This window comes from Hirundo rustica, chromosome Z (genome assembly GCF_015227805.2).
Source record: "Hirundo rustica isolate bHirRus1 chromosome Z, bHirRus1.pri.v3, whole genome shotgun sequence".
Classification (NCBI taxonomy): Eukaryota; Metazoa; Chordata; class Aves; order Passeriformes; family Hirundinidae; genus Hirundo; species Hirundo rustica.
This window is the reverse complement of record NC_053488.1, coordinates 42,995,720-43,013,798: the sequence shown is the minus strand read 5'-3', so window position 1 is coordinate 43,013,798 and position 18,079 is coordinate 42,995,720. Positions and strand designations below refer to the sequence as shown.

At 35.7% G+C, this 18,079-nt stretch overlaps 1 protein-coding gene and 1 long non-coding RNA gene across 2 annotated transcripts in view; both read left to right on the top strand.

The window, feature by feature from the left end:
- The window catches only part of SHC3 (SHC adaptor protein 3), a 57,696-nt gene that overhangs the window by 11,053 nt on the left and 28,564 nt on the right, over nucleotides 1-18,079 (top strand). The window contains exon 5 of the mRNA XM_040091139.2: nucleotides 11,310-11,380. Within this exon, the coding sequence (XP_039947073.1) occupies nucleotides 11,310-11,380 (71 nt within the window). The remainder of the gene's footprint in view (nucleotides 1-11,309; nucleotides 11,381-18,079) is intronic.
- On the top strand, nucleotides 13,238-17,826 carry LOC120765907 (uncharacterized). The gene is made up of 4 exons (XR_005704521.2): nucleotides 13,238-13,416; nucleotides 14,003-15,291; nucleotides 15,879-15,964; nucleotides 16,061-17,826. It is a non-coding gene; the product is annotated as an uncharacterized LOC120765907 (long non-coding RNA).

The window sequence follows — 18,079 nt, the reverse complement described above, 5'->3', positions numbered from 1 at the left end:
TAGGAAAAGAGCATTTCTCACAGAAATTAAATCAGATTCTACAAGCAGAAATCATACTGTGGAGTCTTAATTATAATATTATTCTAATTACATGAATCAAGTACTATTACTGTACATTTGCACATGTTTTGTAGAAAGCAAAGCATGTATTGATTTCAGAGTTGAAGAATTCAGCTGTCAATGTGAATGTCTGTTCTCCAGTACATTTAGAGTGTTTGCATGGAGTATTTTTATTTGAAGCAAAAATTTTACTCTTGCTAGTTATTTTTTTTTCCTGCTAGTTGTGTATGTCTTACAGTTTTGAAATCCCTGGATTAATTTAGCTGGTTAGTGTAGGAGGTAAAATTGCATTCAGGCAGAATACCTTCTTTGTTTTTCCTTGGAAATTGGATTGTTGGTTTCTTTTTTTGTCTTCCAACAATGTTTACAGTAAGAATATCATGTGCCCAATGTAAATATCTGCCACTACAAACACAAAGAAAACACACATATGAATCAAGATCTTCAGGGAAAACTCATGCCCTTCTGTGGTGCTGGAGACAAGGCTCTCCTTTGTCCCAGTGACAGTGTTTTTCTCCCCTAGCTGAAGAGAAATCTTGTCTCCACTAACACAACAGCTATACTTGTGATGCAGCCTGGCTTAATTTTATAGCTGAAAGTTCAAGTGAATGCACAGAGTATCAATATTAAATTTTCTTGTTTACAATGAGAAAAAGCTTGGGTCTGCTTTGGTGTAGTGTTAAAGACAACTAGCCTTCCCAGCCACTAATGCTCTTTCAAGATGATTTACTCTCCCATTAAATTAAACAAATTTCATAGGGGAAGAGGGGTTCAGTATTGCTTCTCTGTAATTCTGCATAGTCGTGCAATATTAATTTCTTTTGATCCTATATATTTATGACAAAATGTAATGCAGCTCTACCTTTGTCAGCTGCAGACAGGTCTGAGGCAGAGCCTGTCCACTTGAGTTGTGATGGGAATAACAATAGGACTCAGGGCAGCAAGCGCATTTCCAGTCATCCCTTGTTTTCTGGAGGGATTAGGCACAATTCAGTAAGGAGAATCTAGAAAGTTTATTTAATAAGTTCGATATTCCCCTTGTTTTTTCAAATAAGTTTTCATATGGTGAGGTGAGATTTCAGTCTCAAAAGGCTGAATCAGACATTCCAAGTCACAGCTAGAGCTTTGAGGACTGAAAAAAACCACATCTGAAATTAGACAGAAATGGCAACCAAAATAAAAATAGACAAGGTATAGGGTGACACAAAGAAAGTAGTGTGAGGTAGACAGAAACAGCTGTCTAGGCTGTGGTTTTGGGGGTTTTTTTGTGGGTTTTTTGTGGGTTTTTTTGGTTTGTTTTTTGGGGTTTTTTGTTTGTTTGTTTGTTTGTTTGTTTGTTTTTCTTTCTTTTTCTTTTTCTTTTTTTTTTTTTTTCTGCAGCATCATCACATTGGATTTACTGATACAGGTATTTTTTATCTTTTTTCTTTTTTTCCTTTTTTTTTTTTTTTTCCCTCAGAATAAATTCTGAAATTGGAGATATAAATTGAACAAATACCTTAAATAACAAACACATGAACAAAAGAGGGAGATTTTATCATAAGATGTTGTCTAAGCTTGCTCAGCACCATTTCCAGACCTTGGATATGTTGTTATACTAAGATGCCCTTACTTCCATTTTTGGCTGTTACTAATTTAGGAATTACACAAGGGAAAGAATGTCTCATGGGACAACATCTTTCCCGACTGACATTTGACATTGCTTACCTGTGATAAAATAATTACAAGAAACAGAATTGTCTCTTTTTTATAGACAAGCTGCTTTCATGGAAAGGACATTTTAGAAACACCTGTAACTTCCAGAAGAATATTGGAATATTTCAGAATCACTGCCTTTCACTGTCACCAAATGTAGGGGCCGTGTTGTGTCACCGCATGTTGAATGCAGATGCTACAGTGTTATTCTCTTTTACGAACTTTTTTTTTGTAAATGTGTCAAAAAACTAAGCAGCAAGCGCTGAGTAACTGGAAACATTGTATAAACTGTGCAACGGAAAGAAAAGATGGATGAGATAGAAAGGCAGGACAGCTTGGTGTTGGGCACAAACTGAAATCTGCAGATGCCAATTCTGAGCTGATTCTGACTTTGGGAGTTTGAGGAATGGTGGTGAAAAGGGGTCTCAAGTGAGTCTGCTTGGGGCCATTGAGAGCCTGGTGGTACCCCCAACCTCCCAGAGCTGCTCTGCCTCTTCATAGCCTTTATGTGGCAAGGAAACCTTCCAGAAATTTTTCATTATTTAAATCCAGCCTTGGAAATCTCTCCCCTTATCCCTTTTTTTTCTACACAGTGGAGGTCATCTTTTGGGCACTCTTACTGAGAACACAATAAATTCAGCATAGGAGAGTTAAATATTGATAAAGACTCAGAAAAAAGATCTGGTTTAGTTGTTGAACTCTTTTGATGAAGACCAGAGGTACATATGGCATTCATATAAAAAAAGTACTCCCTCTCCCTCCATGCATGTTTTGGATTTCCAGTTTTAACAGTCACAAGTCCTTCCTACACCACACCTCCAAATGCACAGTTTAGAAAGCAGAACAGTATATGTATTTCAGATATTTTACATGGGTTTGTATTTGGCATAGTAGAAAAGCACCTGTTAGATCTTTTGTCTTCTGAATCTGTGCTTTAATTGCGCTCCTCATCAAGAAATTCTACTTGCTAATGACTTTCTTACTCTCTATTGACTGAGGAAGAACATGTTCTTTAATAGCTAAATATATTTCCACTGTCCATATTTACAGTTTCAAATGTCTGATTATGATTTCCAACTATTGAAGCATATTGTTTCGGCTGCAGAAGCTTTTGTGTGTTTGTGTTAAAGGAATTCTGATGCAGAACATAAGCTGCTGGAACTAATCTGCATGGTGGTTTAAAGGGAAGTCTATCTTAGTGGATATTCAAGGTAGCAGCAAAACAGTGTGGAAAGTGTTCACTGAATTAAAGTATGCAGCTGTGAAAATGAAGTAATTTATCTGTGCTACTGCAGTGCATTCTCTAAGTGGTTCAGTGTCACCCTGGTTTTTCTGAGTTTTTTAAAGCCTTTTGATTGTTCATAAGATGTAGTCAGACTTTTTAGCTACTGTACAATATTAGGAGCATTTTCTGCTCTTTCTCACACATGTAACATAAACAAACCCTTTGTTTTTCATTCTCTGTCCTTTGTTGGCATATTTCTAACCTGAAAACAATTGTAACTGACCATTCTGGCCATTCGGCTGGGAGGTGATAACTCCAGAAGCCAATCCACAGCCAGACCCACAAATGTGTAAAAAGTAAGAAATAAACAGGCAGAGGGGCTCTCAGCCTTGGGCTCTCTCGAAGGAACTCTCTGCCCTGCAAAATCTCTTGTCTCCGTGTGATTGCTTTGTGTATCCCGATCACAGTTCAGACTGCAATAATTGCATTCATTGTTATGATACATTTTTTAAATTAAACCTAAAAAGTATAGAACTAAAACTTGTGGGGTTTTTTTCTCAAATTTAGCTTTTTTTAAGGGAATTTTTGGCCCATACAAAAAATAGAGGCTTAATATAGAATGTGTTTACATTTAAAACAATAGAATAAATCACTGTCCAGTGTGAGCTTCTGATTCTAACATGCCTGAGGTTTTGCATGCAAAAACATTTATCTGTAAGATAAGAACATAAGAAATATTGTTCATGCAAAGCCACCAATATGGGATTTTTCTGAAATCTTGTGAAGACCCTGTTTATTTAGCATCTCTACCACATAAATATTTTGGGGCATGATGTTGGCAATCTTGTTTCATCCACCTGCAAGTAAGAAATTAAGAAAAAGGTATTTTATTTGAAGATGTTTTGTTTTCAACCCCATTTGAGATGGAGATTAGAAAATTGTCAAAAGCAAGATTTGTTTCTCAGTTATATCTTTCCCCTCTCTGGCAAGAAATGAGACCTCTGTTGACTTAAGAATTTTTTTCACGATAAGATAAAATATCTTCTTCTTTTCCCAGCTGAATATTTTGCCTTTTTTAAAGAGGTTCTGAGTCCTTACTGTTGAGTTGATTGTGAGGTGCTGCCAGAATACTTTCACAGGGTAAGACAATTCATAGAAAGGGTTTGCTATCATTTGCCACTTAAGAATTGTTAGTCTGAATATATTGAAACATATAATCTATTTTTTCTCCGGAAGCAAGTTCTTGTACAAGAGGAAATGGGAAGATGTTGGCCAGAGTTGGAGATGTTCTTGGGAGAACTGTATTCTCTCATCCATTGCTATAGAAGCCAACCACCTGTTTTTCAAGAGAGATGAAATTGATAGTCATATCCATCATAATTTCTACTAGTATGAAAGCTCTGTTGGTTTACTGGTGGAGGATTTTGTGATGATAAATTTACACTGAGGGGTTGAGGCTTATCTGTAGTTGAACCCTAAAGAAGATACTTTATTCCACTTCCACTCAATCAGTCCTTCCTTAGAATTTTCTGTCTGGATTGAAACATGCATTCTTCAATGAGAAAAAAACCTTTGGGGGAAATATTGATTCACTTGGAAGCTCTGTACATGATTACTTACTGGTATAAAAATTACCAACTGCAGAAGTATGAAAGCATGGAAGAGAGCCTTTCTGTTTTTCATGGTAGCATACGTTTATGACACATTTTTGGTGCTGGATTCTGAGAGCGTCTAAATATAGGGCCTTTTCCTCATTCATAACAAGGCTGCCAGTGTTTCTTTCATACAGAATTACTGCTGCCAGAACCAGGTGTGCTGTTCTGCATATAGCAGGAAAACAGAGGGCAGAGGTACAGAATGGGGGCTGTGGCATATACTGGTAGAGCACAGAGACATGCATATATGCACAAAGATATGTCTTGCCAAGGGGAGGAAGAGCAGGAGGCTATGACATGGCTGGGAGGGCATGTTAACTGAGCACCCATGTTAGCTAAGATTTTGATATGGTGTTATGTGATAGTTAAGCAGATGATTTAAAGACAAATATATTTATATTCCAAACTATTCAAACTTTTTAGAGAAACTGAAATCTCTAGCAGCTTACTTAAAACTCTGTGACAACTGCTTATACAAATTTATTTCTCTCTGAATATCTAGTCTTGGTTCTGCCCACAGTTTTTTCTAATATTATAACTTACTTTACATTAGAAATGTCACAGAACAAATTTTCCATTCCATTCTTCTACTGAAAGTGGCAGGGTAAACTAGCGTAAATCTGAATGGTTTTGTGCATGCAGGACTTCCTTTTAGCCACACTGCTGCTATCTGTTCAGCTGATGGTAGCCACCATTTTAGAAGGCTGCCTCTTCTGCTCATCAAATGCTTTGTATTTTCAACAACACCTGAAGTGAGAGGGTGTCCTGCAGACTTCTGTTATGGCAGTTTGGGTGAAATATTTGCCATGATAATGGCAGGACAATGGTTCTCAACCTATGACGTTTGACAACACCCTTTTAACAATGGGCAGCTCTTAAGGTAAAGAGGAAAACAAACAGAGAAGCAAAACTCCACAAAACAGAGAAGCAAAGCTCCACAAAACAATCAACAAACAAAAAGGCCCACAAAAACAAAGAAAAAAGGGATTTGCACATTAGAGTGCAGATCTTGCTAATCATTGAGTCCAGAAAGATTTAGCAGATTCCCAGATCTATGTTCCAGTTGGGTAGCCGAGCCACATCCTTGGATTAATGACAAGTAGGATATTATAAAGGGCCTTTACATGTACATTTTTTCAGTATGAATTCAGTACCTCTATATTTAAAAGTTTTCAGGTGTTAATTCAATCAAATCATATCAATAAAATACATAGAACTACACTATGCTTTCCATATGAAGTAAAGAAGCAAATTTATCTTTTGATAAGCTATCTTCTTGTTTTGTGCCCATGTCTTGCTGATTAGCAGAGTTAAATAATTTTGTGGTGCATGACTCAGTCAAACCAGTAAGGTATTCAGGGTAATAAATGTTCTTGTAAAGCACAAATAAGAAACTAGGAAGCATTGTGGCACTATTTTTTTTTTTTAACTTAGTTTATTTTATTAGAGAGAACACTTTCTGATTACAGTTCCTTCTTAGACTTGTATTTTTTAAATTTCTTTAAATATTTGTTTAGAATTTTTAAAAATTTTTGTGGTTTTTTTGTTTGTTGGTTTGTTTTTTTACTTTTCCTACTTAGTGGTTTAGAAAGTGGGTATTTTAAATTCAGTTAAGCTGGCAATTTCATCTAATATGATATAAAAGGGATTGAAGGGTTGAGTTTCATAATTATTTTCTAAAGTGAAAAATTCATTTTATAGAATACTTTTTGATCTTGCAGATTGAACTTAGCTTGGGCTGCTTTCATGTTGTGGGGGTTTTTTGGGTTTTTTTCTTTGTTTGTTTTTTGTTTTTTTGGGGGGGGTTGTTGTTGTTGTTGGGGGGGGGCGTTGTTTTCTCCTTTTCACACATCAATATTGATATTAAAAATCTTGATTGTATCCACAGTTATATGTAGACAAACTTACTATCTTGAAATCAAGTCCTGGGCTGTTACTATTTTTGTATTATGGCCTGCTTGTTAATGGGCATCTGGATTTGAGTCTTAATAAGATTTAGGGTGTATAACAAACCTGAAAATAATTTTTCAGTATTGTGGAACATTGTGGAACTCCCAGTGCACATTTCACAAGCTCCTGTAGCTGTTCATGGTGGTACCTGAAATTAGAAGGAACTGTAATTTTTATGCGTAAATAAATGTTCATTGCATTAGTAGCAATAAAATCTGAAATAAAAGCTCCTATTTTTAAATAAGGGAGTCCTTAACCATAGTTAACTAGCACTAGTCAATTCATACTACTCATTTACTTCCATGGCAGAATGTAATTCTGGACTAGCTTTTTGGTGAATGAGAATGAAATGTAAAACAATAAAAACCCCAAGTCCAAGCAAACAAATTCCCCTATTCCTTTAAAAACAAAAAAAGGAAAATGTGGGCGTATGACTTGAGATACCCATGAGAACCAGATGTGGCAAGTAAAATGATACTCACTTTTTCACTTTTGCACACGCCAAGCAAAAGCACAGCCTAAGCCCATGGGTGAGAAAATTGCAGTGAATTGCCCAGCTTATTTTATTTCTATTTTTGAAACTTAGATCTCCATATAACATCCAGAACCCTGGGAATCAGAATCTAATTTTTGTGCCCCCAGGCTGTTATCTGCAGCTGTGCAATGTGTAGAACATACTTTGGATACATCAGTATTTGAAGGCATAGGCTAATTCTTGTCTAACAATACAAATGTATGTCTCTTTGCTGATGTAACCAGGTTATCTCTCACGTGACTTGTACAAGACAGGTACAAGCTGCAAAGTAGTGAACCACTCAGATCTGATGATGGTCATCTGGTTACACAGATTAAAAACAGTAAATCTCAATTTACTAAGAGTGCCCATGCAATTTTGATGAGCTAATAATACTCTGGTAGTTTGGATTCAGAGGTAAGGAGTTGTTATTTCATTTGAGAGTAGGGGATGGGTAGATATACTATGCACAAGGCAGACACTCATCTGCTAGATGTGTATGTGGGTTGGACTGCTTCAGTGCTGTATGGAGCTACATCCTGATGGAATAGTAGAATAAGTCTTGCTACATTTTTATAAAAGTATTTCTTCCTGTTTTTACTGCCAGCTTTTCAGTCCAATAATGGAGAAATCCTTCCTATAACTTGGTATTTTGAGAAGCTTGTTAGGAAGCACCAAGTAAGGTTGTTCATATTTCTGGAGCAAAAGGCTTCTCTGACAGTGACTACTCTCTTTTCTTTCTTTTTTTTCCTCTTTTTTCCTCTCCGAGTACACAAAGGCACTCAGCCAGTATTCATATCTGTTTTTGAGAAGTGTTGAGAGATCTCAGTATTCTCTTTTGCACAGGCTTCAGTCAAAAGTTTTAGTTGCTGAAAAGGAATTTTTTGAGTCATAAAGAAGACAGGTACTTTAGGGACTGTGGAACAAAACTTCGCATATGGGACAAACCAGAAATCTGAGTCATATAGCCTTCTCTTACACTAACCTGTCAAAATTGTAACTAATTAGGATGTTGGAACCACATGGGATGAGGGCTACACGGTCCCACCTGTGTGTGGCACTCTGCTTCCTGCGAGATACTGTTTAACATGCAAAGTACAAGTTATGAATCTAAAATCTCTGAATGGGAAGGTATTCATTTATATGAAAGGTATTTTTCCTTGGGACATAGTACCTTTGAGTGTACACAACCTGGAAACTCCTTCAAATATTAGAAAGTCAATGGAAAGCAGAATGTTATCTGAGAAAGCTTGGAACTGGTAGTCCCAAATCCTTCTACATCAAGGTGGGCTACATCTCAGTATACTTGGTTCCTGAGCAATGAGAGGGAGAATGGACCTCATAAATGTCACAGAAGCTGCACAGAAGCTGATTGGTTAGAATATACATTAAGTGCTGCATGAAGAGGAGCTTTTTTTGGAAGTAGACCGTTTTATAACTATATTTTAAATGTTTCATGGAATGCCTAAAGCAAAAGATAGCATTTCTTTTTAATGAGGGTATTTATTTGTTGAAATAAATGAATAATTTATTTCCTTGCTATCTTGGTTGTATGTCTTCTTTCTGTGGATCCTTGTCAGGATGTACTTCAAATGGATATTTTTAGACAGCAGTGTTGGTCTTGGGGAATAATTGAAGCATAGCAGTAGGTGAGTTATATGTCCCTGTAGTTGGCCTTTGGACCTTTTGAATGTCAGTTTTTATAGTAATTTCATCACAAAAACATGCCGTGGTGATTAAGTGTTCACATCTTTTATCTCAGCAAATCAGTTGCCATCTTTGCATTGATCAGTCAGGAATTCTGCAAGCCTTACTATGTTGTCTTCAGCTGTCTCTGTGATATACATAAAACAAGTACAGGGTAATTTTTCCATCTGACCTTCCTTCAGTCTGATCTTGTCTCTATTTTTGTTAATGCAGATTAGGTAGTATGACTCAAAGGAGTCTGAATGCACGTCTTCTAAGTATGTTTTCTTTGTCTACTGATTCATCTGTTTATTTTGACACTGGCTTTTCTGCACATGTTTTTTGTGTATTTATTTGCACGCCTGCATGTACTTGTCAAAATACCTTCCAGAGTTTGCTTCCAAAATAGTGAACCTGGTTCTCAAACTCGTGCAATTACTTTGCTATAAAAAACTTGTGGCAAATATAGGTAAGTGAAGGAACAAGTACAATCCAAGGGTGTTTTAGTATTGAGAGGTCTAAACTAATACGTTGATGAAAGAATTAAATTTCTTTAACAAAAAAAATCCCAGGGATACCTTTGAATAGTCATACTATTTACAGCGTACTTAATTAAAAGAGCATTTCATGTGAAATAAATAATGACAAAATTAATCTATGAAAGGATCCTAGACTAAAATGAAATGACACAGAAAGAAAACGAAAATATTGATCATTGCTGTTTATTGGCATAAGTTAAATTATTTCAGCTGGTTATCCAAGTGATGCTAAAGACTTTACTCTCCAAGAAAATGAAAGCACTTTCTGAGATAATTAAAAATAGAGTTAATGGCTTAACTTCCTTCATCAGTGCATGAAAATGTAGTTGTATATGTTTTAAGTGCTCAGGCAGAAGTATATGTAAAAAAAAGATTTTATTTGTAGTAAGATACAAGGATTGTCTAATTTTGCAATGATAGAAGACAGTTTGAGGGTATGATCTTTAGCTTGAAAGCTACATGTGCCAGGATCTCTTTATACAATTCAATTTCCACAAATATTTTATAAGCTTTCAAAACATACAGATTTGCAGATTTCTAAATTATTTTAGGAAATGGATCTTGAGAAAACCTTTCTCAGAAACTATGTCCTATAATAAGTAATGTAAGTTCAAACAATTTAATATGTAAGAGTCAGTTGATGGTCTAGCTAATTTTTTTCAGTGTTTTGATGACTTAATTACATTTGATAGAAATAAATAATAGTGGATATGTGAAAACAAACTAGATATTCTCTCAGCCTGTAAATATTTTATGACGTACATGTTTCTATGGAAAATCTTTGCTGAAATTCTAGATATTATGGTTACTGATGCAGTGATTTTCTACTTAAAAGATTATTTTTTCAGCAAAAATAAATTCCCAAACAGGCAAAAATTTTGGCCTCACTTGATTTTTGCACCAGTTTCATCCCAAATAGATTGTATTATGCTGTGAAAATAGAGAAAAACTGATAGAAGAGCTGATATAAAAACACAGTGCTAGAATAGCATCATGATCACCATAATCAAGCTCATGATGTAAAGACTTCTCCCAGCTCGCTGGACTTTCAAAAGTCAACTGTATGATTGAATACTTAACCTGCATGGAAAGATACTGCCACGGGTTGTCAGTTTTGAGGCAGCTTGTGCAGACACCATCCAAATATCTGACAAGAGCTTTAGCTCCAGTAGACTTTAGCATATGCAAGTTATGCCCACTTTTGGAAGCAAATCTAGAAGATTCACCTAAGTTTTTCTCACTCCCAGTCATAGATACTGTTGAATTTTAACATCTTTCATAACAGTACTCCATTTTTTCCACAGAGATGCAGAGCAGAAATCTCAGTCAAAAAGTCTGGTCTTGTCTTAACATTAGCTAACCTTCATGTAATTCCTTTCTTGAATGACCCTGTTAAAGCCATTTCCCAGCATGGCTTATTAGCATATTTTATTAGCATTTCCCACCTTTTTACTACTATAATAAATGAAAATACTAAATCACATCTATCCCTGAGCTGTTTACTAAGAAATTTGGTTATTAATGTTCTTTTCAGCTTCCCTGTTGTAAGTTGCCTTTTTTGTTCTAATGAGACTTCGTTCTCTCCCTTTTAAATAACTTTGTCCTATTAACCAATACTAGATAAATTTCCTTTACCACACTTCCTTTCTCATTAAGATTATTTTTTACTTTGATTGTATCTAAAGTGGATAAATTAAGATAGAAGAAAACTAAAAAAAAGCACATCAACTCAGTATAAATTGAATGTATTACGGTGACCAGGTTGAACATAAAACAGTATGAATAAAATGTGACAAATAAAACAAAATGCTTTGGAACAAATCTGTGACATAGAACAGCATAATCACAGCAACCTACTTTAGACAAAAGATAAATCAAATGTAAAAATAAGAATTGCACATTGTCTTTTAGTGGTTAGTTGCACTTTCTTCCAGAACTCAAGCATAATTATAATATATTTTCCAACTCTTTCTTTTTCCTTACAGTACTTGGGCTGTATAGAAGTCTTACGGTCAATGAGATCTCTTGACTTCAATACTAGAATGCAGGTTGCAAGGTAAGATTTTGTACAACTATGTGTTTTAAACTAACTTCTGAATTGTGTCCCCAGAGTGAAAAGGCCAGAAAGATGGAAAATCACATGGTAAATGATTTTTGAATACCATAAGTCCACTTTTAAGTTTTGCTTTAACATGTAAATCCTTTATGTGGTATTAATACAGTTTCAGCAGGACTTAAAGGCTATTTTCTCTTTGGAGTTTTGATATGCCATGTGCTAATTTAGAAAATTTTTACCTACTTTTTTATACCAAGTAAGGCACTTACCTGGGTACCAATTTAATGACATTTAAGCCAGTGAGAATTAGAATATGCTTAAAATCTGTGATCTCAAAATTAATCTAGGGAGCTCGTTTGGAGCCCCATGTTTATGGGGTTTTATAGTCATTTCTTATGAAAAGTTGTGAGATTATAAACTGTCTGCACAAAGGATATAAAAGGAAATATATCACCACAGTGATACCAGAAACAAAAAAAAGGAGAGAATTTTCTTTTGAAAAGCTGAGTCAATTATTTCAGAGGAATGTAGCACTGATGTCTTCTAGCAACTGGAGGCCACTTTTTCAAATTCTGGAACTGAAAAAGAAATCCTTTTCAAGGAAGCACACACACAGTGATATGGCTGGATAAAGTGCATGAATTTCACCTCTTTGAGGCGTCTTACCGTTGACAATAAATGAATCTGTCATAAGCTATATATCATACTATAAACAGCTAAATATTTGTTTTATTAAATGAGAAAAATCACTTGCTTTTAGGCTTGGATATTAATCTTGTGTCTATATGCATTGACTTTGAGTTACACTTGCATACAGCAGCTTTGAATTGAGCCATGTAAGTCTTCACAAAAAGTTAATTAATTTGTCAAGATGCTGCACTGACGAGAGGCATAGAAGCCAGAGGACAGGTAAATGACAGAATCCATTTTTTCAAGCCATGTAGACTATGGAGGCATTTCATAATTTTACTACTGTACTTTTAAAAATGTATCATGTACACTTCTGATTTATTTCAACAGTGACCTTTAAAAATTATTTAATATCTAAGCAGATCTGTAGTTTCAATGCAGGTGGTACATTTTTGTTTACCCCTTGGAAATTCAGTGATACTGGCTTACTAAACAGTTGTGATAATTATTTAGTTTGTTTTCTATATCTGGAAGGAATTCATCTTAATTTTTCTGTACAGTTTCCTTTACTATATGTCTTCATTGTAATAGTGTTTTACTTTTCTTATCATCTAGCTTAAAGGCACTACTCTGACATCAATACATAAGCATATTTCATGATCTGAAGAAATATGATCTACACAAACAAAATATCTTTGCCTTGTAGTTCCTCCAATAAAAAACCCCAAAAGTTTATTGGCGTTTACTATGAAACAAATTTGGAATTTTATTTTTTTTTTCTGTTGAAGTTATAGCTTATTTCACTACATGAAATAATTTTGTTAATCCACCATCCTCTAATTATATCTAGAGCACAGAATATATATATATATTTTTTTTTTTTTTTTCAAGTGGGAAGCCTTATCTTTATATTTTGCTTTTTGTTTTGCATCTACAATTTCCTGTGTATCATAAAACAATGAAATCTCATAATTTTCATAATGTAATTCCTGATCTAAAATTTTTAGGGTTTTAGGTAGCTTTTGAGTCAGAACCTAACATCTAAATCTGCATTTCATTAAATCATCTGGCTCTAGAAATCCCCTTGTCATGTCCTTGGTTTTCAGTACTCACATGCTTTGTTATGTAGCATTTCACATACAAACCTATTTTATTAAGAAAATATTATTAAGGAACTGGTAAAATTCACACATGCTAGTTAAATTTCTGGTGTGTTTTAAGAAACATAACATAGGCCTCAAGGTATGTGCTTAATTAATAAGGCTGATGTTCTGATATTGCAGGCATCAATTCCCTCTTAAGAAGACACCTGGTACCAAACGGTCTGTGCAGCCCTTTGATTTCAAATACAATAAAAGCACCTGAAAGTCACATTTATGTCTACTACATCATACATGTATTTTTAGGTACGTCCATGCTGATTTCTCTGCAGCTTGCCACCAGCTAAAAAACCTGTCCTGGTAGCCTGATGGCTTTTGATGTGGTGTGGCCAAGGCTTGGGTCTGTAGTGTTAGCCATGACTGCCTCAGTCAGGAGCCTTGGCCCATAGCTGAATTAAAAGCTTCTCTGTGTAAACCTCTATGTGCTGTTTCCTCTGACCAGAGAAACAGATGTCAAAGCAGCTGCAATCCCTTTCTGACCCAAACTTTATGAATTGATCCTACTGCATGCATCACACCTGTTGGATCTGTTATTTTTTCAAGACCTTTCAAAACCAGTCATAGAAGAAAGTGATCTCTCTTGGACTGATATGACTTCTGGCATTATGCAGTATTTACTAAGTATGATTAAAAAACAGAAAAAGTGAGTCAAGTTACTTGATTTAGTGTGGAAGCCTGGATGCATTTCTTCCTAATAAGTAGCTTTCTAGCGCTGCCTCACATGCCTATCTCTGCCTTCTTTCTTAGTCTTACTTTTTCTCCATGTTGCAGAGCTTAAAAACAGGAAGTCAGTTATTAGGAATCCTAAATCTGCCTTTTTTCTGCCTTCCAGTTACTTCCAGTTGCTGCCTTCCAGTGCATATGTCACTTTATGTCTCCGTCAGCTGGGAGGATGACTGAATCCCCAAAGTAAAATAAGCAGCATCAATTCCTAGAAGAAAAAACTTGTGGGGCTCAGTAATGGGAGGGTGAGACATGTAGTATCTTGCTCTGCTTGAAAACTCGTGGTATTATTTGAGACAAATTGTTAGTCCCAGTCACAGACAACTCTGATTAAATGAATTAGTTAGTGCTTGTAAATGGCTCTTAAATAGTTGAGTGAGCATTTAGAAATTACTTAAAAATTGGACTGAGATTTCCATTTACATGGTGAATTAGAGATAAGAAATTCATGGAAAAACATTGTGTAGATAATTTGAATGGCTTTGAAAATCACAGCTGTTATAATACATTAGGAAAGTATATACATCAGTGTGTATGCATAGACATATCTGGCAAGTGAAGAACTTTGGCTTCAATTTCAGGAACTGCATCAAAGCCCCAGAGGAAATAGTTTGGTCAACAGTCCTTATTGCAGTCCTGTGAAAAATCAACTTGTGCCATCTAATGCTGTCTTACCTAACCTATCCTATCCTGTAATCTGTGTTTGTTTTGCATTTTCACTTTTTGTACACTAAAATGTTAAAACTTGCAGCAATACATCTATCTTCATGGGAGAGGAATGAAGAAACACTTTCACTTGACATACTCTTTATCAGACCTTAATAACCTTGGTGGTACCTTGCGGTGGTATTACTGCTCTAATTTTGAGTTGGAGGAAACAAGGAACAGTTATGTAAAATTTCTAACAGTTTTTTGCCTTTATCATTATACATTTGAAGTCTCAAGATTCTCTCACTACAGAGGAAATAGAAGAACTAGAGTAGTATTAATCAGTTTTATTGTATTTATTCTTTCCTGTAATGAATGTAATGTCATGTGAATTCTTGAACAAGTAAGAGGATGCGCCAGACAACGGTCAGCCATTACACATAATGATAAATGAAAGCCAGCTGAATCCACGTGTTGCATCTTTAATTACCCAGTGATAATTCTTGTAACACACGTGAAATCAAGATGACTTTCTTGGGCAGCAAGACAAACAAAAGCATTTAATTTTCAACATAGTGGAGGAAAAAGAGGACTAGCAGACAAGACTACTGAGCTAACCATGGGTGGCAAGTGGTTAAAGTTCATCCGAAACCAACCATCATCGTCATAGAAAGAGGCCACTCTTAAGCTTCTGTGGCCAGGCCCTTTGTGCCTTCGGGCTTTTTGTAAAAAAAATAAGTTAAAAATCAGGTAAAATTATTTTGCAACATGTGCAGTGTTTGCAGTTCTTGTAATATGTTTGTATGCTTATTGTTAAAGCTGCAGTAGAATAACGAGTCCTCACTTTTGTGTTGTATGCATGAGTGATTTATGCACGGGTTTGAAGTAGATGTTGCATGCAGTGTTTGTTGTACATCTGAGTCTGAACTACAAGGGTGAATGTTCACTGGCATCTAATTGAATGTCATCAGTTTACTGCATGCAGTATCATAAAGTCACACCTCCTTATGCTGAGTAAAATATTATGTTGCATGCTGGTTTAATAGCAATAGGTCAGAGTACTGAAATGCCTCATATCAGCAGTGGACCCAAATCCAAGCTCTGATCCCGGTCCTCTACATTAACTCTATTGGTATGAACAGCTTGAAAAATATTCCTCTCCAAATTTGAGGCCTGAACTTTATTAATAAAACTATTAAACCAAATCCATTTATGCCAATATCCCTGGAGGAGAAATGGTGGAAATCTAAATTTTAGAGTTGTATTTGAGTCCAGTGCTAAAAATATAAAGCAGTTCAGTTGATACAATGTTTCACCTGTATCTGTGTTGTTTGCAGAAGTTGTCAGCAAGCATCACTGAAAAAAATGGTGGAAGACATTGAAATGCAAGAATGGGTCTTCTGTGATTTTTGAAGGCAGAGAGGTAATCTGTTATCTGCAGTGAATTCTGTATTCAGTGTCCTCCTTAACATGCTCTCATGCCTAAAGGTGAGCGTGTTTTATTTCTGCTTTCTTCCAGGTGAACCGTGGGTGTGGGTGGCACTTAGGAGATGGCAGAACACACAGACCACTTGCAGTTGCAGGAAGAGATGGGCACAGTTACTTCAGAGTCAAAGCTGTGGGAAGCATGAGCTGCTGGCTGCTGCTTGGTTCATCAGGAAGCATGAGTCTCAGAAATGGATGGAGACATCCTTACAATTCTTACAGCACACCTCTGACTGGGGCAATAGCAGCTATAGATAGTCTGAGAATAATTTACATTTGCTAGTTAAGCTGTTATTAGCACAGAAATGGGGTAGAATAAAAAGATTTTTGTGTGCCTAAGACTGGAATCTTTCCTTTTCAATGCAGTATTTGAGTGGAAATTGTTGACGAGTATTTGAAATAATTTTACTAATATATGGTACTGGAAAGCCAGAGTGAGAGCAACTAAGTAAGGTCCCCCAGTCCAAGTGGCTTTTTAAGAAAACAAAGAACCTCTTGGAGGATAGGGAAGGTGGAAGATTGGAAGCCAAATAGTCAGGGAAGCAGTTACAGATATCACTGTATCCTGGATTTTCAGGAAGATGATCACTCCACAAGGGTCTGCAGCAGCAGGACCTGAAGCAGAGTGATCTTGACATGTTTTAAATGCAAATTGCAGTACAAAGTTAAGAACAGTAACCTGGAAACCAAGACATTCTCCAATTCTGTTAATAGCACCTGGCATATTGATTACACATAGAATTGATGGCATAAGGAATTTGTTGTTCACATGACATGTCCAGTCACACCAGACAGTTCATCAGCACTGAACACTGCTTTTTGGCAAACACAGCCCAGATACTTATAAAGTGCCATCTGTCTTATACAGAGCTTTTTTAAGATACCTCTCTCCAAAGTCCTGCTTTGGAAATTAAGCCCGTTAGGCATTAGAAAAAGATATTTGTTAGACTAAATGTTTTCACTCTACTTCTGTAAAGTGTCCTGTGCCTGCCTTTGAAATATTTTCTAATATCTACTCTTTGAGAGAAAATATTTTTAGTAAATTACCTGAGGCTGGGCCCAGTTTGGAGACTACTGTGATCCTGATTTAGCAACAGAAAAGGGTTTTAATTTCTCTCTCCATTTCTCTGACCTAGACTACGATAAGTAGCTAGAGACCAGGCTGAGTGGAAAAAAGGCTGAAAGTCATAAAAGACCTTAAAGGATTGAGCTACTTAGCAGATCTAAACCTAAAAGTAAATGTTCTTAGATGTTTTTCATGTCATTGACTATATTCTTGACAGTTGGGGGGTTGTTTATAAGGAAGCCTTTTAGCTGTACATTTAACACCAAGGTTTCATATATCCTTACTTTATGTTCTTCAAAGTTGTGTATGCATGCAAAGTTAAGAGATATATCTAAGGTGTGCCAGTAGGATAAACAAGTTTCACTCTATATTTCTTAAAATAAGACCATTGTTCAGAACTATTTTATTGGAAGAAACAATCAAGATCAGGTAGATTTCTCTGTTACTGATGAATGAATGAATGAAACTGGGTTTTCTGAAACTTACTTGCATGTTATGGAAGAAGGTACAAATTGTACAGGAATTGTCTTAAAAATTCCTTAAAAAGTTAAGTTGTCTATAAATACTGAAAAAAAGATTCTTTGCCAAGAAGAGCAAAAGAGTCCTTTGAACTGCATTGGTTTCTCTTAGGAGGCTAATAGAAGTCTCACACTGAAGATGCAGGAGCATGAGAATAACTATCTTTAGATAGATTGCATACTGCATATCTAATGACGTGGTATTCTATGCCTAATAGTTGCTGAAGGCAACCACTTGAGTGTATAAAATTTATTCAATAAACTAAAGATTAAGTTGGCCAGCTTCCTTTCATTTTCTGCTTTTAGATTTTCTACATATAAGAAAACTCCATTTGAAGAAACAGGATGGGGAGCTAAAAAAAAAAAAAAAAAAAAAAAAGAATTGTCATCTCCTTGCTCTACAAGTTATGTTGGCTTGTGTGACACATCTGCTTGACATCACCTTATTCCACAAAAGTTTTCTTCCAGG